Source organism: Lampetra planeri, chromosome 11 (assembly GCF_965212315.1).
Source record: "Lampetra planeri chromosome 11, kcLamPlan1.2.h2, whole genome shotgun sequence".
In the NCBI taxonomy this organism is placed as follows: Eukaryota; Metazoa; Chordata; class Hyperoartia; order Petromyzontiformes; family Petromyzontidae; genus Lampetra; species Lampetra planeri.
The window spans coordinates 5,296,812-5,322,347 of NC_136117.1; the positions used below are offsets into that span (position 1 = coordinate 5,296,812).

The following is a 25,536-nucleotide window of genomic DNA, read 5'->3' on the forward strand; positions in this document are numbered from 1 at the left end:
CATTGCACAACAGCATATTAAATCTGACCCCCCCCCCCCCACGTTCGTTACGCTACTGCCCATGCTGATGGTGGGTCAGAAGCGGTGGATGTGAGTCACTGCTGAGTGCTGACCGGGGCAGAGAGAGAGAGAACCACACGGGAGAGGAGAGGGAGGGAGGAAGGGAGGAGAGGGAGGGAGGGAACCCTCGGTTTGTCTCGCATCAGCCCGGCTCGCGTTGCGTCAGCCCTCCAGCCTCCACCACCTCCTCCCCTCCCTCCACACACCACCACCTCCTCCTCCCCTCCCACTAAAGCCTTTGCTAACACTGCCGCACACACACACGCTCACACACACACATATATAAGGCGACGGTGCCGTTTAGCTCTTGCGCACACGCCAGAGACGGGAGAGAAGAGGCGAGGGAGCTTTTTCATTTCCCCGGACGAGGGATATTTGAGGGGTTTCGAGTGCAGGAGGGCTGACTGACAATGTTGGCTGCTCACACCTTCGTGCGGAGGTTGTCAGCCGGCAGAGTGAGTTGACGCGCGTTTCTTTTGTATGGACGCGGCTCATGTGGTCACTGACGCACCTGCGTATGTGCGGTGTGTGTGTGTGACATGCGCGTCTCGTTCGTGTGTGTGTGCGTGTGTCCTTAGGCTCCGTTGTACACAGTTCGACAATGTACCTTCAGTCCTATGTGTGTGGTGTTGGGTAATTCGAATCGAGCGCACTGTATCTGTGTGTATAATACAACACGTGTACGTCGCATGCGGTTTTTTGGGGGGGCATGTGCATGCTAGTGACAGCGCATGCAGCAGTTGTACGCGGTATATATGTAACCATGAAATCTGACGTTACGGTGACATTGTTATCGTCCGCTGGATAGATTGGCCCGTCATGGGAATGTGGAATTTCCGTCGATGGAGCCGTGCTATCATCGTAGATGGGCGTCGTCCGTGCCTGTCGTTCGGTTGGCCATATCGGGGGGTGGGTGGGTTGGTGGGATGTAGGGGACACTTTGACTCGGCTTGAACTTGTTGTACTGCACTGAACATGTGCACTGCAATGTACGTGGCATTCCTGATTGCATAATAGTTGTGACTCGAGAGAGAGAAACTCCGTACTAAGTTTGTAGTCGTGAGCCACTGCCAATTCTCCCCCTTTTGGCTGATATTAACTCCCCCCCATGTGTAAAACGGATGCATGTCGCTGCCGCAGCTGCGCTATACCATTACATAATACACTGACCGGATGCATTTAATACATTGTTAAATGTACTGCTGTGTTTGGCAAGGCTCGCTCACTGTTTGGTTTGTTGCTGTTACAATATTTGTGGAAGTGTACGGTATTTGATTTTAATCGTGTGGGGTCGCAGTTGATATATTTAAAAAAATGTGTTGGCAAGTTCCGTTTGTGTAAATAAGTGGCATTAAAATGTGATGTACCTAAACCCCGCATACATAGAATACAACTAATAGGAATGCAACTTGTTAACAGTATGTATTCATGGTCAAGACGTCACAAACAGTCGACAATACTGTTACAATTGTAGGCAATTATAAACACGTGTGTATTCATGTATGTTTTCGATATACACAATTTAATAGCACGTATTTGGTGGTGTATATGTCCTGTATTATATGATGCATCCATATGCCGTGTAGACGTAGTGTACAATTGCAACAATATATAAACTGTGCGGTTTAATAGACCCGTGTCATCCCCTGGAACACTTCGTGTTTGTAATCGCATGTGCTGAGGACGTAATACAAATGAGGGTCCTCCTGAGAAAGTGTCTCTTGGAGAAGCACCGAGGCTTTCCTGCTGGGTAAATTAATCGCATTGTTATTTCCCTACAGCGTAACAAGATACAACCAATCATATTTCAGTGAATGATAATATTAAACAGGGATACGTATCACAAGCAAACATCTGAGACTACATACGTTTTGACATGTGGAAGTGTGACATTTACCACAATACCTCTGCTAGTAGCGCAAGTAATTCCACCCCTCCCTCTCCCCGTGAAATTGTGGAAGTGATTATTTAAATGATGCGCATCGTTTCGGGTATGTACGGTAGGGGTGGACTGCGTGGGTCTTGTGGGCTATTGCCCCGCGTGTGGCTCTCTCCGTGCATTCGTCACCGCCACCCCCATGCAGTGTCACCACAGGCAGCACAATCGCCACCCACACGGACACACCGAGCCTGTGAACATAGCCACGCGTAGCTCGGCTGCTACGCAAGATGTAAGCCGATGCGAGGGTTTCTTACACTCGTCACACGACTAACTGTAACCTCCAGCGCACTTAGCAATTGTAAAATGATGTGATTCAAATAAGGATGTAATTCCCAATCTTATGAGCTCTGCTTTTTCGTGTCATCTAAGCCCTTTTTGGTAAATGTCAAATGCAGTGTCAAAGATTTTTGTACTTCACTGCCCATCATGAGTCCTTTGAAATACAAGTGAATCCCCATTAAGAAAATTCTGGAGCCAAAGTATGTTCATTTTCAGTTGTAAAATGCATCTTCATTGGCAGTCATCTAAGCCAGTGGTGGAAACTCCATATTCCTATGACAGCTGCGGAGGCGAGGATGATTGGTGGAGCGCACGAATGTTGTGAAACTCCCATCTCGTGTTTGTTGTGGTGCCGGTCCCTGGCTCGCCAGCATAATGCACTGTAAAGTGTGGATGAATCATTCCTCCCTTCTGTATGAGATAGAGTATTGGCTCCACTCAGGCATATGTTTTCTACGGTTGCTCCGGTTTCTTCCCACATGTATTCATAGTCATTCATTTGCTGGAAACATCTTACTCTATTGAGGACTGCAGAGCTTGGACACTTGTTGGCACCGGCTCACTGCCAGGCTGCATTCCCACTCATCTGTGATTCCTCAATGATTGTGACATGCAATTTGCCTGAACGATTACAGTATATTAACTTTAAAAAACTAAACAAACAAGCACTGCTGACAAAACTACGTGATTGTTCGCGAACTAATGCTTATTTTACCCATCCTGGAGGGCAGGTTTGAACCTGACAGGGATTTTAACTCGCACTCTTCAGAACACCGAGTATACTCTACTAAATGAGCCATGACACAGTCACGTGGCATATACACTACTGTACTGTTAACATTACCTGTGACAGCACGGCCTGGCGCATGCCTCCCCCCGACCCCTTGGCTCCTCCCCCCCCTTAGTACCCTATATAAACACGTGTCTCTAAATAGCTCTCTTCATACGCTACAGTAATTTTGCTGGAGCAGTCACACCTGATGACGGATGCTTGTGTTGCTTCCGAAACGTCGTGATTTAATTTAGTTGTTTTATTTAATTTTGTTTTCACCTACGTGACTTTACCGAAAAAACCAAAGAGCATGACAGCACTGTTTTATTCATGATACTTACGTCATATGGGTTCATGTCATTCTGAGAGTGATTACACTGCAGTATTGTGGTGAGAGATTGTGGTGGCATCCTACAGTGCGTTGGCCAAGAGTGATTGCGATGATCCGTTGTTTAGGGTGGCTTATTCTGCCACCACAAGGTATTTAATTGCAAATAATCCGCGGTATATGAAAAAAGCCTGAAAAAAAGCACCAAAAACAAATTATATCGTTTCAAATATATTTGTAAATATATTAAATGTTACTGATTTCTTTACAAACGGTACAGACTGTAGGTTATAACTAGTGATCTGGCAACACTGATAGAATAGCTTTAAAACGCCAAATTTATATTCATGCAGCAGGTCTTTATTGGTGTGTTTGTGCGCGACTGCTTGTGTGTGTGTGTGAGACTATTCAACCGCAAATATACCGCAGTCTAATATATCACTGTCACCAAAACGGCGCACAGAATTCTAAAAACGAACCCTTGCGATGCAGCGGACCGACCGCGTGGCACATGCCTCGTAAGCTGGCAATGACATGCGAAATACGCTGCACTGTGTTGTGGCGATTCATTCAACACTCATCAGCATTCATTGATGACGACCATGATGGTAATTCACCAACTGTCCAATAATTAAATCCGGGCTAAATTATATATCAGCTATCTATACGCATTGATTATAATGTGGTCAGTTTATAGAGCTTTATATCCCGTATAATTAAGAGTCTTCCGTCCGGCTAAATATAACAAAGTGCTTGGTCAATTATTGACCTCCATTGATCCAATTCTATGCTAATGTTCTGACTTTGCAAAAAACGTTTTGTATGAAAGTAACTACTCTGTACTTATTATTTTGTGCGTAGCCATTGAGCACAATAAGAGAGAGAGAGAGAGAGCAGTGATTATTTGACCAGGTGAACAACGTTACGATGAATGATCTATGTGATTTTTTTCAAGAGAGCCATTGCAAGGGGTAATGCACTGCATATTTATGTTTACCTTTTACGTACGATATAATGCAGACGTTAAATGTTGTATAATATACATTTGCAATAAATATGGTATAATATAGAGGAATACAGGTGTTAGAGAGCTTTAAAAGGGTTAGGTTGCTCATGTGATATTGGTGAATATTTGATCATTATAAATTACCATAACCCCTCTGTTAAACAATATGAAGCGATATATTTTTGCCAAGTCAGGTTTTAAAAAGTGCAAATGATTTCCTGCTCAATTGAGTGTGGATCTGTGCTCTCATCATTTTAATAAACCCTGAGCTGGTGGTGGAATTTCTAAATTCCGCAGGCGTGGGTGAGGTTTTCCCAAGTGAAACTACTGTTAATATTCTCACAAAACGGTTCTCATTTTTATTAACCCCAGAGGAATTTAACCTTCAGCCTTACAATTGCATGACAAACATGACAGATTCTACTACTGCAGCATCCGGCTATTTTTTTGTTTGTTATCAAGATGCACATTTATTTGTTTGCACATTTGAGATGGAGGGCAAAATTACTACTTCATCTTAATAACGAATAATTTTTTTGATTGGACAGATCTTACTTTGATCGCGCAGAATTTAAATCCGAAAAGAATATGAGCATTTCAAGAGGTTTTGGAAGAATCTTCTAGACAGACAAATAACCTTGTACCAATACATTTTTTATATTATTCCTGATTCAAAATAAATTCACCGGCACACATTTATGTACGCACCTTTTGATATTTAAAAGACTCGGTGAAAATCATCAGTAAAACCGGACTGACCACAAGGTTTGTACGGTACTGAGATTTCAACTTAGAATATTCCGATTGAGAGTGCTGCAACCACAGTCTCACCAGCTGGGAGGTAAGACTTTGTGAGACTCAAATAATGGGAAAATGTATAGATCATAAAAGACCATGTATTGTGCAGTATTTGGATGTACTGTATGTTGAACTTTTTTCGCACCGTACACCTTCAACCGTGCTAATATTCGGAGGTGCAGATATTAAAAATGTAGACCCTGCAGAAAATCCTTGACCATAACAGCTTGTTTGTTTAGAATTCAGTGTTATGTTCATGACGAAATAACCTTAATTTCACTTGTTACAACTACAAAAAAATATTTTTGCGGATATATGGGAATTTTAATGTGTTACTTTTCGAGCTATGGAATGACTGACCTCTGGCATGATGCCTGGTTACATCATTCAACTCACAACCAGAAGGCTAAAATAGAAATCGCAGTCGAGTGTTCAACAAATCCTACGTTCATGCATTGGTCAATAAAATGGTTACCGTGTCATGGGAATTCAATGGTGATTATTGTATGGAGAGACTGGCCCCCATCATAGTAATGTGGAATTTCCAATATTTACAGTGCTCACGACGAATACATGAGCATAACCCAATCCCGTTGAAGCTGGGAGACACTTTGACTTAACAATTAACACGTGCTGTATCGTATTGATATGGAATACAAATTAAATGCAAGGTGGCTGGGTGGCTCAGAGATAAAGAGTGCAGAGCTGGCATTGGTAAGATCCTGGGTTTAAATCCAAGTAACTGCCTGTGATTCAGCCGGGTTCTCAAGTGTCATGGGTTGATGCTCTCAGCCTGGTTACTAATAACTGCACACAAAAAACCCCATCACATTAACTTTGGTTCTGCATTTGATGTAGTCAAATTCCAGCATTGAGATTTAAAAATCGGTCTGACTGTCATGCAATGAACATGACTGTCATATGCAGTGGGTGAAAAAGTGTTGCCCTCTGCTGCGTGGATCAGAGGTCACTTGAAAATGTAGCTCTGTGATGTCCACTTCCATTGGTTGTTCTCTAACATGAAGGGCTGTGATCTGGTATGCGAGAGATGCAAATGGAAATTGAATCAAATAATTCTAGATTTGAAGCTTTCGTGACTGCAAGGAATCATATTCTTAGGTTTTTTCGGTAAAGTCGCGTAGGTAAAACATCAAAATTAATGAAAATAAAATAAAATAAAACGAAAATCACGACGTTTCGGAGGCAACACAAGTCTCTGTCATCAGGTGGGACCGTCACAGCCGAATTAGCTGCATCAAGTGAGGCAATGATTCAAGATGTAATCCCCTCTCGTCCCCCCTTCAATTTGCTTATAAGGGATTACATCTTGAATCATTGCCTCACTTGATGCAGCTAATTCGGCTGTGACGGTCCCACCTGATGACGGAGACTTGTGTTGCCTCCGAAACGTCGTGATTTTCGTTTTATTTTATTTTATTTTCATTAATTTTGATGTTTTACCTACGTGACTTTACCGAAAAAACCTAAGAATATGAATCAAATAACATGATGCTGACAACACAATTGGGATGCAATTGGGGGTGGGGAGGGAATTCATAATCGGAACCTAAAAACATATTACGTAATAATGACAATTTCTAGAGGTCTAACATGGGAAAGCATTGAGGCTGCTGGCTTGCACCCAATTATAAGTGTGGTGGTAAAGCTAAATTAGATCAGTGCAGTTCCATTGACGTTAGAGTCAGGACACACTTTAAATTTCACCTTGAGTTTAATGATACCATATGCCTGTATTCCTATAAAATGATCCCATTATTTTGCCCTGCATCCTTTGTTGCTGTCTTTTCAGGTTTATTATGCCAACAAGCTGAAGGTGGCTGTGATTGGACAGAGCCTGTTCGGACAGGAGGTGTACAAGTCCCTGCGGAAGGAGGGCCATGCTATCGTGGGGGTATTCACCATCCCTGATGTCAATGGAAAGCCCGACCCCTTGGGTAAGTTTCGTACTTAGCTTAGCACAATTGCATCAGTGAGTATTTATATGATTATTTATATTGCATTGTTTGTGCAACATATCACTTAGAATACTTTATCATGGGGATATGTAGTATTGCTTAATGTTATAAAATGTTGATGTTGTGGGGTGGTGATCGTGGAGGGCCGAGATGGGGTGTCACGGTGGTGAGATATTATCTCCATTTCCTGATATGTAGGAGGTTGTGGGTTGGATCCCGACTCTGACGCTTGTATATTTCTGACGCTTGTATATTTCGAGTTTGCATGTTCTCCCCATGGTCACGTGGATTTTTCTCCTGGTCCTCCAGTTTTTCCCTCCACATTTAGAAGCGTGCGTTTTAGAATATTTGGTTGTAATACAAGTCCACGCGATAAGCCACGTTGTTGAGCTATCATTTGCGGCTCGGTCACTTCTGAAAAAGAGCTATCTAGCTCAGTGTGCCTTACCTGGTAAATTAAAAATAAAGTTAAAATAGTTTTTTGTTGATGACCTTGAGTCAGTGGGTGATATTACATGTTCCTATGGCAAGGTATAGTTGGCCCATTCAACAAAAAGCGCATTTGAGTTCCCTCAAAGTGGTGGTGATTTTATCGTGCAAAATTTGAACTCGTGACCTGAGTATGAGTCAAGCGCTGTAACCAGTGTCACCAATAAGATCTGTTTTTTGTTATCAGATATTGGGTCTTTGGAAATGTTACTGTTTGGTGAACTGGAACAGTAAAGCAGACTCACACTTCAAGCCTTAAGAATACAGTTCCAAAATACAAATGAATATCATTGCATAAACTACTTATTATTTGAATCATTAAATAGAGAAAGCAATCATTGGGAGTATCACACTATGTAACACAATTTTTGTTCCTGGGTAGTAATTGTTATTTCGTAATTGCTTATGCCTAAAAAGTATATAAAATGGCTATTATTCCCCACAAACTTTGCTTTTGTGACCAGGACAGTGATATTTTAATGTACCTATTTTCAATGAAGTCAGAAAAAAACAACATATGAATCTAAATTATTACACAGTGTAATCAATATGTTTGGTAAGCACTCGAAATCAAACCTTTCTGTGGTGTGATTCTGCATGAATTTCCACTTTGTTAAATATCCTTACACAATTGAAATGGAAATTTCACCTAAATAAAACTATTTATTTATTAACTTTGCCTTCAAAAGGAAAAATATATAATAGGCAATGTTTTAGGCAATATCCCTTCTTAATAGGCCTCATTGTGTAAAGTGAAGTCGCCACTCTATGTGCTTAGACGAAAGGCCATGGTCTATTGCGTACTTTTCCTTTTAAGGCCACAGTTTTTTTTCATGAGTGTGATATCAAATAACTTAATGAAGTAATACAATAATTAATAGTATAGAGGTTATAAGTGAAAAATGAATAAAACCCATTCAATGAACAGTGTTCGTGCCTAAATGTGTTCGTGCCTTTATGTATAAAGTGAAGCTATTTTTGAATGTCAGATGAGTTCACTCAGACCACTGGGAACAAACATTTAATGAATATAGGCATGATTCATCCTTTACTCTTCCTACACAGTTTTCAACGTGATAAATTTACTATTAGTTTAGCTTTTGTTTCGTCGTGTGCACAACTGCATCTCCGATTGGCACAGTTGGGTATGTACGTTGCGAAAGAAGTTCACCATACAGACATACAACTGCATTGTCAGCTAACGGGTAAAAAAAAAACCCGTTTTATTGCCTTTGTGCAACTGTGTTCCTACATTTTCTGAATTTCAAACAGCACTCTTAGAATTTTTGCAATTGTCATTTGGGCATTGCACACACTTTCAGGCAGTGCTCCAAGTGACAAATTAAATGGGCATTTTAAGAGTCGTCATCAAAACGAGGTTTATATTTTCCAGTGGTGACGCATTTATTGGTTCACTGGGAATGTAATTATAGCCAGCTCACTGAGCCAGATCCGCAACGTCTGCCATTCTGTCATCCGTCGTCAATTAAGTGTCCTTTAATTTCTCATGAGAATTCTGAACAATAAAGCATTGTAGTGCTCGGTCATATACTGCTATGATTAGCTACTGACATCTAAATACTATTAAAAAAATAGTGGGTGTATGTATGTATGTACATTGAACTTATTTTCACCGTCCATATACATTTTCACATCGAGGCTCTATGCTAGTCCAATGCTTGCCGAGCTGCATTGGCTTCTGGTTGTTGAACGAATACGTTAACACATTCCTGCGGAGGGAGCTGATAGGAACGTTGGGTTGCTCGGTCAATGGCCAGGGTCAACGGCGGCGTGGTGTATTCCGCAACTATGCCCGACTGTGAGGGCGGACACAAGCCGGCGTGAATAGGTTAAACGTTGAGTTTTATAAGGGCACCACGGGGTGACCAGCCCCTCCCCACCCAGCCCCACCCCTCCCACCCCCCACCCAGCCCCTCCCCACCCTCCCCTCCCCACCCAGCCCCACCCTCCCCACCCAGCCCCTCCCCACCCTCCCCTCCCCACCCAGCCCCTCCCTCCCCACCCAGCTCCTCCCTGCACGACGGACAGACGGACACAATAATCCCCTGTGGGATGGTGTAACCAGGAGGTTCCTATCAGTATAAGGGCGCAGTTATTAGACACAAAGTGCTGGCCACAAATGAACCACAATACCTTGCTGGTCTCGTCAAGGAGCATAAACCATCACGCGAACTCCGGTTCTCCTCGCAGCAGCATTTGGATGGCCATAGAACAAAGATGGTCACTTCATTGTGCGCTTCCAGATGCACTTCTGCGGCCGTCTGGAACGCTCTTCCGATATTAGAAAGCCACTGGAGCTGTGCACTTTTAAATCTAGATTGAAAACGAATTTCTTTAGAACTGCTTTTTGTGTTAAGTTTGTTGTCCTTCCCCCGCACCTCCGATTAGCATGGTAGATTGTGTACTGTGTGAAAGAAGTTCTACATAATACATACATGGTTCTGAAGCAGTGCTCAAAATTCCACGTTCCTATGGAATGGACCATACAATCCATAGGACAACCACTGCAGGTGCATTAACCATAAATACGTGCCATCTTCTTCCCAGCAGAGATTGAAGGTCCCCTAATCTTAAATACAAATTAGTAGGCCTTGTGTGTTGATGTCATCATCTACTTCTTCCAAATTTGATAAATTACTTGCAAAATACATAATTGGGAAAATCCACAGCGCAACACCCTCCCCTCCTGGTAGACTAATGCAGACTTATTCCCATTTTCAGGCCAGTGCTGCGTTCACGTCCCGCATAAGGCTGGCTGCCACTAGGGATCCCCTTGCCGAAACTCTATAGCAAGGCATTGGAATAGATGAGATGAGATGCGCTCTGAGGCACCTCGAGTTACCAAGACATTTAAGCACGTGCCCTATTCATGCAAGTCCTTTCTGTTGATTTCCTACAACATGGTACTTATTTTAATGACCCCAGAGACAACAAGGCCGACGACGTCAACCCAAAGCTGTGATGTGAACTCTTGTCGCACAGGGGCCCTCGTGTATTAACTTCTCAGCTGCTCTGCACTCCGATAGCTTTGGTGGCCGACAAGGAGGGGACGCCCGTGTTCAAGTTCCCTCGTTGGAGGACGAAGGGAAAGCCCATTCCGGAGGTGCTGGAGGCGTACAAGTCCCTCGGAGCCCAGCTCAACGTGCTGCCCTTCTGCTCGCAGTTCATCCCCATGGACGTCATAGATCACCCAAGCCACGGCTCCATCATCTACCACCCGTCCCTGCTGCCTCGCCACCGTGGTGCCTCCGCCATCAATTGGTAGGTTCCGCTTCTCGTTCAGGTTCGCGTGCGATACCGGACGCTGCCACGGTTGTTTTTTGGCACGTAGCGAATAGCCGATTGGTATTGCCGCAGACCCTGCCCATCGATGCGTGCATCGAAGTGCAAATTACATGCAAATTTTTTCGCAATGACGACCTTTACATTTGTGGGACGAACAAGACTGAACAACGTGAGACACGTAGAGATTAGAGAGACGATACAAAACAGAGGGTACAAATAAGGAGGACATTCCTTGATTGAAACGATACTAAATTTGTGAATTAATTGAATTGCGAGGAAAGGAGGTACATCGTTATATATACTTATTAGATTTATTCTCAGTGGAATAGTGACACAGGACAGCTGAAAGTGTCATATCCAATACATACAGTACAGGAATTGGTTATATCTGCAATTATTGTGATTCCAGCATCGTTATCCTGGACGTGTGATTAAAATAACAGCGATACTAACGCATTAATATTGCTTGTCAATTTATGGATTTTGATGCCTTGAGGAATAGTGAAGGCTCACCGACAGCTAGTTACTCCGGATTTTTTACGAGTGAGTAGTGAAGGTTTTCTGAGAGGTCACATGCACCCAGGCCCAGGCGTTACTGATAGAGTAGCAAGCACTTACTGGGCAGGTGTCAGTGAACAATCGCAGTAGCAGCTATCGATGGAGTCACGAAAGTCCCCTGACAGGCGTGGCATTTAACAGACCCGTGCGTTATTGATCACGTGGTAAAGGCTGGCTTATGTGTCACAACAAGTACAGGCCTAAGTGCTTTGGATGTATTGGAAGAGACTGACAGACAGCCCAGTCCCTCAACGGGCATTGCACTCATACACTGCGCACGCAATCCAGCGTGAGACGCTTTGATTTGTGGAACTCCCACACGTGCCGGGCAGTAAGGCGGTAAACCAATTGGTCCTATGAGCACGTCTGTGTCGACCTCTCAGTATTGTCCCCACGTGTGTGTTGATTTTGTCCTTGGGCACGGGTCCTCTCCAACAGGCAAAACGCTCCTTGAAAATTGAATTGGCCAAAACTTCCCAGGTTTTCCTTTAAAAAAATGCATCCTTCTCATTACTGCATTCTCAGTCTATATCAGAGAGCTGAGCAAATCAACGTTAAGAACTGCAATACCAGCAGCAGCAGGCAATGCTTTATAACCGAGAGAAAAATTTAGCTGCTCAATTCAGTTCCCGAAGAAGCTTCCACCAGATGCAGCAAAACGTCGGACATTTTGCCGAACAACACACGGTACAACCCGAACACACATCGGCAGGTCACTGGGTATGGCGCCGTACAGCACGAAAACCAACGCAGTGGTAAAGCATCATTGTGTGTTTGTGTGTGTGTGTGTTGTGTGTGTGGGTGGCTCCGAAGTTCAATTCCCACTTATGGCCAACAATAGTGACGATGATCTGAACCGGTCTTGGGCCTCCCCTAGGTCGACTCAAATGAGTACCTGGTGCGGTGTATAAACATAGCCTCTGGGGAGACAAAGGCGGCCGGGCGTTGTGTTGGCCACCCACCTGCTCGTGTGCCGTGCCGGCCTTCATAGGCGCTGCTCGCTAACGGCACTTGTCCCCTACAGTCTGTTAATAGGCTATATGGGGGGGGGTCTTTGTCTTTTGTGGCTTGCAGGACTCTGATCCACGGGGACCAGCGCGGAGGCCTCAGCGTGTTCTGGGCAGACGCCGGCCTTGACACGGGGCCCTTATTGCTACAGCGTGAGTGCCGCGTCGAGCCCAATGACACGGTGGACTCGCTCTACAACCGCTTCCTCTACCCCGAGGGCATCAAGGCCATGGTGAGCGCGGCGCCCCACTGAGCTGAGTGTTGCGTCGAGCCGTGCGGTGCAGAGGGCTGGGAATGGGGAGATATTATGGGGGGAACTCATAAATGATCCCCCCCAACCACCCCCACTAGATTTGGACCGTACACTAGATCTGAAGGGGAGGAGCTTCGCTCCTTATGTGGGTGTCTTTACACGTTTGTGGGTCTCTGCCCGTGTCTGTGGGTCTCTGTGTGTGTCTGCGGGTGTCTGTGTGTTTGTGGGTTTACGGGTTTATCTGTGGGTGTCTGTAGGTATCTGTGCTCCTCTGAGTCTCTGAGTTTGTTGGTCTCTGTGCTCATCTGTGGATCTTTGTGCGCATCTGTGGGTAGTCGTGCATGTCTGTGGGTCTCTATGCATTTCTGTGGGTCTCTCTGTTAGTCTAGGGGACTATCTATGTAAAAAACAAAGTTTAATCTTTAATTCCTCCCGGAATGCAGTTGGGTTCAAATTTTCACTCCTACCACAGCGTTTTGGGGCGTTCCGGCTCATTTCCACCACTGGCCGTGCATGAGTGCTGTGCACCACTTCATGTTGTTGTGCATTGTTCCATACATTTCAGTGTGGCGTTACATAATGTATTAGAATGGTATTTGTTGTGTTGAACAATGCAGTGTGGTGCTGTGTGATGCATTGCATTGTCGTGTATTGTGTTTGGCAAGGCAGTGTGGTGATATGTCATTTATTATGCTATTACACATTGTGTAATACATTATGGTGTGGCATTAAATAACGAATTATGACAATGCTGTGTGTTATATTTCGATTTACCGAAAGAACCAAGAAGAAAAAAAAAATGCTGTGTGTGTTTTGTTGAGCAGTGTGTTATGATGTTATGCAATACATGCAGTGATATACATTATGGGGAGTAATTGTGGCATTAAGTATTGCAGCATTATGCAGATGATTGCAGTTATATGTAATGTAGGTAATTTATTAATTATGTCTACAATGTGACAACAGTGGCAAGTGAGAATGTACATAATATAAATGTATCACATGTAAAAAATAACTTATCACAAGTTAAGCTTATTCCCAATCACATTAATTCTTATTTAAAATATAGTGATATTGGTTAGAAAATCTTCAGTTTTGTCACAGGGGAGCTCAATACAATAATTGGCTGTGCGATACATGGATCAGCATCTTCCTGTATCACAAATCATGTCTTTTCAAATATATCTGACATCTGTGAAAAAACTACTGGACATCTGCGAAAACTACACGCACACAGACACACAAAGACGAAGATCCCCCGTATAGCCTTAACACACTGTTTGCGCAAGGGATGTTAGTGAGCACCTATGAAGGCCGGCACGGCACACGACGAGGTGGGTGTCACAAAGACAAAGATCCCCCGTATAGCCTTAACAGAATTTTGGGGCAGGTGCTGTTAGCGAGACACAGACAAACAGTGTAAATAAATATTCTGATTCCAATATATATATATTTTTGTATCATGGCCCAATCTACCCATGTCATCTTGCCGTTGAATACATCAATTAAGTTCAGTCCAACAAGCTCTTTGGTGTAACTTCTATTTGTGTATTTCAGTCTGACTTTCCTGCACCTGGTTGAAAAATGTTTCCACTTAAAAGTTCCATCGCGTGCCAGTGTCGTGCATGGCTTCTTGTCATGCGGTCCAACACGGTAATGTGTTGAGCACTGCCCTTGTGCTGTGCACACCGTAGACCAGTACTGCAACCGCGTGTTATATCACATTGTTCAGACGGAAGCCGTTCAGCTGATTGCCGACGGAAAAGCCCCCAGGATACCGCAGACAGAAGAAGGAGCTACGTATGAAGGCATACAACATAAAGAAGCTGCACAGGTACGGCGACTATCTCACGTTTCTGCATTGTGCGAACACCACAAGGTCTTGCGCTTTTTGATGTGTTCGGGCGACCGCATACAAGCCTGTGTCATCGCCTGTGGTGTTCAAATCCCTATGCTAATAGTGGTAATAAACCTTAAATAATGCAGACTGAAGTCAGCTAAGGTCAGCCTGAGCACTTTGGCTTTGTAAATGTGAAGCATGCCATTGATGAATGTATGGGTGGCGAGCCACTCCTACACCTGGTGAACCTGCTGTCTGAAACACGCTGCTGCTTGTATGCAATGCGGGCTCCATTCCAGTCCTTGCTCAAGACCTCTCTTCTCCTTCGCTTGTGATTGACTGCCTCCTAATCCAATGCCTTAATTCTCTCTGTGGAATTGAACGGAAACTGTGTGCATCACACATACATATTTATAATGATAATTAAATCCAGATTTAAAGATGTCAATTATTCCTCGGGTCATTCATTATTTACTTTCTTTTTCCATACAAAAGTAGATAAGTGGACATTGTTCGTGTTTACTCAGTACATTAAGCCACCACCAGTGTACTGAGTGGTGTGCCTGTGTTTTCAAGTTTGTTAAATCTCTGGGGATCAAAATACCGTAATGTTATTGGCTATCTGAAGAGAAGGCTCTTCGTGTCTGTCGTCCAGCTTTGAGGGCAAGAGTTGGTGGATCGCACAGATCTGTGGAACTCCAAAGCATGCTGGCTAGGCTGCAAGGAGGTCAGGGGATGGAAGCACAGTTCATGGATTCTTGAATCCTCTGTCAATCATTCAGTGATGGAATTCGCCAAACATCGCAATGTAGGACTGTGCTGATAAACGAGTTTTAGGTGTCACTGACGCTTTCCTCTATGAACAAAAATACTATTGTTAATCATCGTAGACAATACGCTCTTTTCATAAATTCGTCCATGTTAATACTTTACAATACGGGTTGTCAAAAGCGTAACAACTCCAGTAGTACAAACTAAGTGTATACATTGGACCCCATTCACGCACGGCTGTTTGAAACAAAATATGCACTATCAAGTTTGGCCAATGCACGAAATGTCACCAATTATACGGGGTGTTTTTTTACCTTTAAAGGTCACAGTGTTATTGATGAGAGTGATGAGCCTAATGAAGTGTACTTTAATGGAATTCATCTGTTAAATGAAGCTATCTATATAGGTCAAATGACAACACAAGAGGGGCACTTTCATAGTTAAATGTAATTCTGGCACAAGTTAATGGCCTCAACTGTTTAAATTATTCCCACACCTCCGTGTGATCTCTCAGTTGGGCAGAGCTTTGAGCAGTGGCTTAATTGCAGGTGACTAATTGAACTGTATTGCCCTACTTTAAAAATATGTTTTTAAAAACTCCAAAGATGTGTCAATAACACCGTGGCCTGGAAAAGAAAGGCAATACAGTCTGTTCTCCGATAGTGTGTTTTTCATGACGCCAATTGGATATAGCGCGATGAATGCATTAGGGAACACATTTTTTATAAGGCGGGTGTGAATTGGATATAACGCGATCGAGTAAACAGAACTACGTCATGCGAGTAAGAATGAGCGGTTGTGCGGCTGCCTTGGCGTAGCATCACACAAGGTGGGATGCTGCTGGATGCTTCTAGATGCTACCCACGTGCCTCAATCTTTGTTCAGCCTGCATACGCATTGCATGTGTTATCGCGGACTGTGCTTTACCCTGCATTATATATTATTTATAACATAATTTTGCCAAAACGTGGTGTTCTTTAGGAACGCAACTACTACGTTATAGGAGAATAGACTGTAGGTGATGTTTTTGGCAATAACTCTTCTTCATAGCACGTACATTTCATAATTAAATTAAATCCTAGCAGATAATATAATGGACTAATTCTTTTAAGGCGACGTTTTAGGCCATTGCCTGATTTATTGCCTATTATGCATGTATATTTTTCACTTCAAGGCAAGTGATATTGATGAATGTGTTGAGTTTTATTTGTCATTTGTGCTTGTGCATAACTGCCAACTCAGCATCATCAAATTGTTTACTTTTAAAATTGTTTACTTTGAAAATGGTTTACTTTGAAAATTGTTTACTTAAAAAAAATAGTTTACTTTCAAAATTATTCACTTTCAAAATTATTTGCTTTCAAAATTATTTACTTTCAAAAGTGTTTACTTTCAAAATTGCTTACTTTCAAAATAGTTTACTTGAAAAAGAGTTTACTGGAAAAATTGTTTACTTTCAAAATTATTCACTTTCAAAATTGTTTACCTTCAAAATAGTTTACTTTCAAAATTGTTTGCTTTCAAAATAATTTACTTTCAAAAGTATTTTTTTCAAAAGTGTTTACTTTCAAAATTTCTTACCTTCAAAATTGTTTGCTTTCAAAATTATTTACTTTTAAAATGATTCACTTTCAAAATTGTTTACTTTCAAAATTGTTTACTTTCAAAATTATTTACATTCAAAATGATTAACTTTCAAAATAGTTTATGTTCAAAATAGTTTACTATCAAAATAATTGAATTTCAAAATTATTAGCGTTCAAAAAAAATTTGCTTTCAAAATTATTTATTTAAAAAATTATTCACTTTCAAAATTGTTTACTTTCAAAATTGTTTACTTTCAAAATTATTTACTTTCAAAATTATTTACTTTAAAAATGATTAACTTTCAAAATAGTTTATGTTCAAAATAGTTTACTATTAAAATAATTGAATTAAAAAATTATTAACGTTCAAAATTGATTACTTTCAAAATTCGTGTCTCATAACCTCTGTCTCAGGTGAACAGAGGGGAAAATTGTCTGAGCCTGGAGAGTGCTTGTTGTTGTATAAGTGACCCCCATGCGTACAAATTGTCCGCTGCTGCGAGGCTGCGTTGTGGGCAACAAAAAAAAAATATATCACGACGTTTCGATTGCAACACAAGCGGTCATCCTCAAGCAGTTCCACTGCTGGATTTTATTTGCAATCGAAATGTCACGATATATTATTTTTTTAAATTAAATTTTCTACCTATGAGACTTTACCGAAATAACCAAAGAGTATGGATTCCTGCAGTCACGAAAGCTTCAAATCAAGATATATACATAGAGTAGGCAATACACCTCCTTCACATATCTGCCCCTCCACTTAAAAAAAAACATTTTTTAACACATCCCATCATTCACACAAACTTCCAGGAGGGCATAATTTCAGCGGCATTTATTCAGTACAAGAGAACTCTGGAATGATTTCCACACTGAGTCTGCAGCTTTGTTGAAACAATGCTGGTGAACTGCCAGATGTATTTCGGCACCCTATGGCATGGAGAGGCCCTCACCTTGTAGTGGATTGCCAAAGGGGCTGTACATTTAAATTTGTGTGTGAGAATGTTTATTTATATAAGGTTGTGAGTTCACATCCTGATCATACTTCCATTCCCCTAGGGCCAATATAATGAGTTCTCCACTTTTTTAGACAGTAAAGTGGTCATCCTATGGAGAAAGCCACCCTGAACCACAGGAATGTGGAATTACCATCATTAGCTCAGGATTGTAAATGGAGAGTCCCAGTCAACATACAACGTTAGGCCAAACGGTTCCAAGCTCCTGCCAACGTTGACATGTTCACTTGGGTAGCGCTACCAAATATTCACCTGAGTAGAGACACCTTGACTTTAACTAGACACTTTATTGATGTATCTGCTGTGTTTCCTGTTACCCTGCATGTACACTTCCATGCACGCCTCTTACTGTAATGAGTAGGCGTAGTGGCACGGGACAGATTACAAACGCGTAACCCAAACCTGCCTGTCACCACAAACATCATTGACATTGACGTATGAGCACATAACTCTTGAATTATATTGACAAAAGTCCCCGGTGTAGCCTTCACGGACTTTTGGGGCAAGTGCTGTTAGCGAGCCACCTATGAAGGTCGGCATGGCACACAAACGGGGGTTGGGTGGCCAGCACCACGCCCGGCCGCCTTTGTCTCCCTAAGTGGCGATGGTTGCACACCGAACCGGGCACTGATTTGAGGCTGAGTCGACTCCTAGGTGCATGTGTGTACAATGTTTACAGAAACACGTTGAGTGAGAAAGAGAGAGGTGAGAGCGAGCCTCGTGGTTCTGAATTCCCGAACGATCACACACCCCCGTAAATACACGAGCTATTGATAGCACCACGTGGCGGGTGGGGGCGTGCGGCAGATTGAGTGGGTGTGTGCCATGAAAGGGGGGTGCGGTTGCCACACCGCTTGCCATTGGTTGCAGATGATGCTAACGTGAGGAGTCAAAAGCAGAGTTTTCCCCAGCTGCTATCTCACTGGAAAATAGATGACATCTGCCAAGGTTCCTAAGTTACCGACATCATCCACTCGCCCGCCAATCCTCAGTGGCTTCTTGGAGAGTGGCGATCCGAGAGGTTATCTCTACGATTGTCACGTAGTTTTACATACATACTGTACATCTCAACTGAATGTGATATTACATTCTTCTACTAGTACTCCTCCTGGTTACACCAGCCCACAGGGGATTATTGTGTCCGTCGTGCAGGGAGGGGCTGGGTGGAGAGGGAGGGCTGGGTGGGGAGGGGAGGGTGGGGAGGGGCTGGGTGGGGAGGGGAGGGGCTGGGTGGGGCTGGGAGGGGAGGGTGGGGAGGGGCTGGGTGGAGAGGGTGGGGAGGGGCTGCGTGGGGAGGGGCTGGTCACCCCGTGGTGCCCTTATAAAACTCAACGTTTAACCTACTCACGCCGGCTTGTGCCCGCCCTCAGTCGGGCATATTTGCGGAATACACCACGCCGCCGTTGACCCTGGCCATTGACCGAGCAACCCAACGTCACTACCAGCTCCCTCCGCAGGAATGTGTTTTGTTTACACCGGGCAAGGCCCATTGAGCTCTACAGCTTCTTTTAAAGAAGGGCCCTGGCCTCAAATTATATCTCAACAAAGTGGCTTCTCACGTGGAAATTTAGAGCAGGAAAATAATCTAAAATACATGTCTCTAATGTGGAGGGAAAAACCTGAGGATCCGGAGAAAAATCCACGCGACCGCAGGGAGATCATGCAAACTCCAAATATACAGCAGGGGTCAGGGTCGGGATTGGGATCGAACCACACGACCTCCTGCATACCAGACGAGGGAGTTAACATCTCGCCACTGCTGCACCCTTATATTTGTGCATGTACAGCCCATTTGACCATCCACTACTGAATGAGAGGCCTCCCCACGGCGTGCGTGTTATTGGGGTTTATTTGACCATACTTCACTGGAATGGAAAGTTCAGGCCGATAAAGGCAGGAAGCACAGACGTTGGAGCATAGTACGGTACACCAATTGATTTTAGTGCACTGCTATCTGCTGCAACATAGCGCCACAGGAGCCTCCAGCAGATGTTTTATCCACGATGTTATTATCTTGGTGCAGCCCCGTTGAGCTTCTGAGATCTGATGAGGTCGGGCGCATTCAGGGTGATTTTTGTCTCCGTAATAGTAATTCCAAATACATTGACCATGGAATGCAGACACGTGTTGTTGTGGCAGAGTGCTCTACTCAAATTCAGAAGGTTCCAGTTCCATTCCTGCTCAGGTTAACATTTACTTTTTAAACTACAAAAGTCCTATTGAAATCTCAGAAAGTCCTGCGTCCGATGTTTGGTGAATATTTTTAGTTCATGTTATTCATTGGAGGATTCCCAACAATAGGAGAGGATAGCACTTAAATTCCACACAAAGAGGTCGGCAATCAATTTGCTGTACCCTTCCCCACATGCACTTCTTTATCTAGGAATGTGGCTGTCACACACATATCATGGTTCCCATCAGCACGCGATCCACCAACCCCCCACCACAGGTAACTCACTGCATTTACAGCGGTGTGCAAACTCACCCAGTCAATCCAAACAGTGTGGTTTATTTTGGCTCTCTAGGCAAGTGAAAGATTTGCTATGCTGTATTTGGATGATTGCGGTTGTTTGTTTCTCTGCATACTATTCTGGTCCCTTACAATGTATGTTTTCGTAGCCAATACAATGATCCGTATGGTATTTGTTTTCGGGTCAAGCCACGTCGTAGTTTTATGCCAAAATTGTTATATGGTGTGCACGTATAACTACACGGGCACGGCGTATATATAATACCCGTGTAAACGTTAAAATCTTGTCGGGCGGTGAAGGGTTAACAACGGGAATTTTTCTAATAAAACTAGAACGTGGCCTGACCAAGAAACATATACTGTAGGTGGCATACTGGTACCTTTACACGATGTATATTCCCATAACGTTTAAGTGATTTTTTATTAATTTAATATGATGAATTTGTTGCAGTTATTAGTGGCGAGGCTGAGCCCATCAACTCGCTACACTTAAGTATTGAGTTTATTTCCCAATAATAACTTAAAACAGCCATGCAGACGTGCAGTCAAAATGCCACATTTAAAGAAAAACTATGCTTCATCTTTAACATAGAAAGCAAGATATGTGTGCTGCTCAACGCACACATTATGGTACACTCAGTGTACTTTACACAGAGTGTACAGTTAACTGCCTCATCTGGTATACAGAAGGTCGTGGGTTCGATCCCAACCCTGGCACCTGTACATTTGGAGTTTGCGTGTTCTCCCCGTGGTCACATTGATTTTTCTCTGGGTCCTTAGGAAAAAGAGCTACATAGCTCAGTGGGCCTTACCTTGTAAACTAAGATTAGTTTAGTTTATTGAGCACTCACTGATTTATTACAGTCACTTGCTGAAAGGCAGTCAGTTTCCTCCTCATCATTCTTCTATTGCAATTGTTTATGGGAACTTCACCCATTGATTCTTCCACCCATATTGAGGACTCAATCCACCAAACACTGACTGTATCGCCTCATGCAACCACAACACTGCAGGACATTTTTTTTCCCTTTTATTTCTTTCCACGCACTGCTCCACTCTGGAGTTCATTCCCATCGTCGCTTTTTAATTTTTTTTTCTATCCATCCTCAAGTCAATATACGGTTTATGTAAACTCTTTTTGATTACACATGTTTAATAGTGCTGTCCATTGCTGGCTGCTTGGCGTTTTTGGACATTTGGGCCTGTGCTCGGCAAGTGTGATTTTAAATAAACCTAACTGAGCGAACGGTTCGAAAGCTGCACGTGAGTGTGCCGTGCATATTAACCCCGCGTTGCATTGGCCCTCTCCCCCGTGCCCAGATCAACTTCGACCAGTCGGCCGAGGCAATACACAACTGGATACGTGGTCACGACAAAGTTCCCGGGGCCTGGACCCTCATCGATGGACAAGTGAGTTTGACGGTGGCTTTTTGGGCATCAAGGTGTCATGTCCTGGCTTGCCAGGAGAAGGCGGGACTCCACCTGTTCTGTCTGTATGTGTGTGTGTTTTTTTTTCCCGGTGCTCTGGATTATTCCCACATGTAAAAACGTGTTAATTGGCCGATAGCACCTTAATATATAGAGGGCTGCAGAGCTTGGGCATTGCCAACTCATCATGTGGTTGCCTTCCTGCTTTTCTGCAGTTCCTCGTGTCTCTTAAGTCGTTCTCTCTCCGAGAGTGAGCGAACACTGATCACGCTACAAGTTGAATTCATTATATTAATCATTATGATGACCTCAAATCATCAGGACCCCAACTGGCATGTGTTGTGCAGACAGAAGCATGGCTTCCAAGCAGTGTGATCGTGAAACGAGAGCATCACCCTGTAGAACATGCAACCACAGCCCAACAATGGTGATTCCTTTTCGGGTAACAACTCATTTCAGTATCCCTATGTGGTTGAATAAAGAGGTACCAGTTAGTGGGAAGCGGACAGTGGTCATCCTATGAATAGACTGCCCCTTCTGTCTCAATTTCCCATGACTGGTCTAACGACGAGGTCGTTCGACCAGACAAGGTCATTGGCAGCTGTGGTCGTGAGCTCCTTCTACCTTTTCTGGTCCTCACCCTCATGGAGCAGCCTCTCCAGTCTGCGGTGTTCTGAATCCAAGTCCTCCTTCATGGGCGCCCCTTCTCTTTGTAGAGTCCCCTCAATGGTGCCGTGCAGGTTGGGTCTGTGTAGGCTTCTGAATCTATTGATGAAGCCAACTCATTGCAGTTCCCTTCACCTAATGGTGTCTAGGAGTTGTTCTGTCTGTCCCGATCACGTGATATTTGTGCCCCATACATCATATTTTCGGATTGTATTTGATGGTCCCATGTTGGACATCCATACAAAACACCAATATCACTAACACTTTTAGGAATCCAATCTTTGTTGGTATATTAATAACACCACTTTTCAATACGCCATCCACACCTGCCAGGAAGCCTGTTGCTGTTACAACAATCCTGCGCTAATTACATTTCGCATCATCGGTGATAATTGATTCACGGTATTTTAAGGAGCTGGTCCAGGCATAGCTTTCGGTGATTCAAGGCTTGGCTGCCCTTTTTCGACTTGACAGAGGTTGACGCTGTTCGGGTCATCGCTGGCGAATGTCGGCACGGTGGTGGGGCAGCCCCTGGAGATTCCTGGTGCCGCCCTGCCCGGCACCATAACCAAGAGCGGCCTCCTCCTGCACGGAAATGATGGCAAGACGGTGAGATGCTAGCTCAGAGAGTTCAGATATCCATTTGACTATCACACGAAGAACATTACTGCCACGTGCGGGAGCGGGTGAGGCAAGCGCTGACCTCTACCACGTGGACCAGAGGTCACCTGAAGAAGGGACCTCCGGAAGCAGCTGTGATATCCGCTTCCGTGGACCGTTCTCAAACAAAAACAGTTGCACTGCTCTGCGAGAGATCCGAGCGGATTTATTCATCTAGCATTGAGTCGTTATATGTTCCATAGTCTGGGTGACCACAGTGGCACACTACAGATTTTTTAATGTTCCATTTGTGCATCAAGCATCTTCATCTGCCATGTTTTGTGCCGATGTGGTTTAGGCACTAGACAGGCAAAGGCAGCCAAGCTAAGCAAGCAAATGAACGGGGATCTTTGTGTGTGTGCGTGTTCGCACCTCCAGCTTTTGGTAAGGAACCTACAGTTTGAAGACGGGAAAATGATTCCGGCCTCCAAATATTTCTCGTCGGGAGATGAGGGCAGCGTGGAGCTCACGGACGACGAAAAGGCCTTTGCGGAGGAGGTTCGGGTAAGGAGCTCCGGCACAAACGTCGCGTACCGGCCTCCCCGTGTCGTTGGCCATCAGCAGAGAGAGGCCCTAAAAGTAAAATTAATCCATGTGGCATATAAAACTTTCAAAAGTATACGTGTGCAGAGTAAAAAGCGTTTCAAGTGAAATATTGCCCTTCTTCCTCATCATTAACCATCGCTCATCCACTGATGGATGAAGGCCTGTTCTTGAAGTCGCCATTTCTCATGGTCCTGCGATGCCACAATTTTAGACATGCTGACCGTAGGGTGTTGTTTGATCGTACCTTACTTCACCGTTATGTTTGACCATACTTGACAATTCTAGACAGTGGGGTTTGCTCTTATTCAGCCAGAGTAAAAAAAAGTCATCTGGGTTTAGTCCGATTGCAAAATAAACCCAGTCTTATTAGGTGCTGACACGTGTTCCAACAGGTCTTTCCTGCTCATCGTGTGCACGTGTGTACTTTTTTGACAGGCGATATGGATGAGCATTCTCAGTAACGTGCCTGTCGTGGAAGACTCGACTGACTTTTTCAAGTCTGGAGCTGCGTCCATGGATGTAGTGAGGTGCAGTTTTGAAATCGCATACGTTGCCCTTCCGTTGTGAGCGATCGTAGTAACTAGAGTTATTAATCTTGATTTGAAGTTTCAGTGACTGCAGGAATCCATACTCTTTGGTTCTTTCGGTAAAGTCACGTAGGTAAAAAAAAAAATATCACGACGTTTCGATCGCAACACAAGCGGTCGTCCTCAGGCGGAAAAAAAAAAATATATATAATCCATCAGTGGAACTGCTCAACCAGCGAGAGAGCTGTTACAACAAGAGCTTGTTTTTGTGGCGATGGGCTTGCCACATAAATAACCTATTGTTGTAACAGCTCTCTCGCTGGTTGAGCAGTTCCACTGCTGGATTGTATATATTTTTTTTCCGCCTGATGACGACCGCTTGTGTTGCGATCGGAACGTCGTGAGAAATAATTTTTTATTTTATTTTTCAACCGACGTGACTTTACCGAAAGAACCAAAGAGTATAGAGTTATTAATTTGGTATCCTTCTTATTGATACTGATGGATGTTGTAGGACATTGCGGGAGCCCCTACGACGCTGGGTAAATTAAGCCACGTGGGACTTAAGTGCATTCAAGGCTACTAGTCTGCATCACAGTGACTATGTATCTTTGTGGAAGGTTGACTGGGTGACTGCATGTGAAGGTCGCTATGTGTTTGTATGACTCCTTGTCTGTGTATCAACGTGCCTATGTGTCGGTGTGTCTGAGTCACCGTGTATCTGCGTGTAAGTATTACTGTGTTTGTTACAGTGACCGTGTATGTGACGAACGGTGGTGTGGCGGTTAGCGCGCTGGGCTATGAGTCTGGTGACATGAGTTCGATTCCCGCTCACGGTCAACACCGGTGACGAATATCTCAACTGGTTCTGGGCCTACTCTAGTTCGACTCAACCTCAAATGATTCCCCGGTGTGGTGTGTAAACATCGCCACTTGAGAGACAAAGGCGGCCGGGCGTGGTGCTGGCCATCCACCCCCTCGTATGCCGTGCCAGCCTTCATAGGTGCTCGCCAACAGCACTTGCTCCTAGTAGTCTGTTAAGGCTATACAGGGGATCTTTGTCTTTGTGTGTCTGCGTGTGTGACTATGCATCTATTAGAGTCACCAAGCAGAATTAGAATCTCAGAATCAAAATCTTTATTGAAGCGTCCATGTGTGAGGTGAGTCTGTTGCTACAGTGTGGTCGTGGCTGTAAGGGAGCGACTAAGGGGTAACTCACCCTGCGGGTTGCCTATGTGAGGCTTATTCATC

The 25,536-nt window shown here is 43.9% G+C and overlaps 1 protein-coding gene across 1 annotated transcript in view; it reads left to right on the forward strand.

The window, feature by feature from the left end:
* The first annotated feature begins 275 nt into the window (after positions 1-275).
* ALDH1L2 (aldehyde dehydrogenase 1 family member L2) overlaps positions 276-25,536 on the forward strand; it is a 47,370-nt gene continuing 22,109 nt past the window's right edge. The window contains exons 1-9 of the mRNA XM_078598672.1: positions 276-515; positions 6,996-7,140; positions 10,698-10,932; positions 12,589-12,754; positions 14,508-14,609; positions 21,779-21,868; positions 23,027-23,161; positions 23,591-23,716; positions 24,194-24,285. Of these exons, the coding sequence (XP_078454798.1) occupies positions 471-515; positions 6,996-7,140; positions 10,698-10,932; positions 12,589-12,754; positions 14,508-14,609; positions 21,779-21,868; positions 23,027-23,161; positions 23,591-23,716; positions 24,194-24,285 (1,136 nt within the window). The 5' untranslated portion in view covers positions 276-470. The remainder of the gene's footprint in view (positions 516-6,995; positions 7,141-10,697; positions 10,933-12,588; positions 12,755-14,507; positions 14,610-21,778; positions 21,869-23,026; positions 23,162-23,590; positions 23,717-24,193; positions 24,286-25,536) is intronic.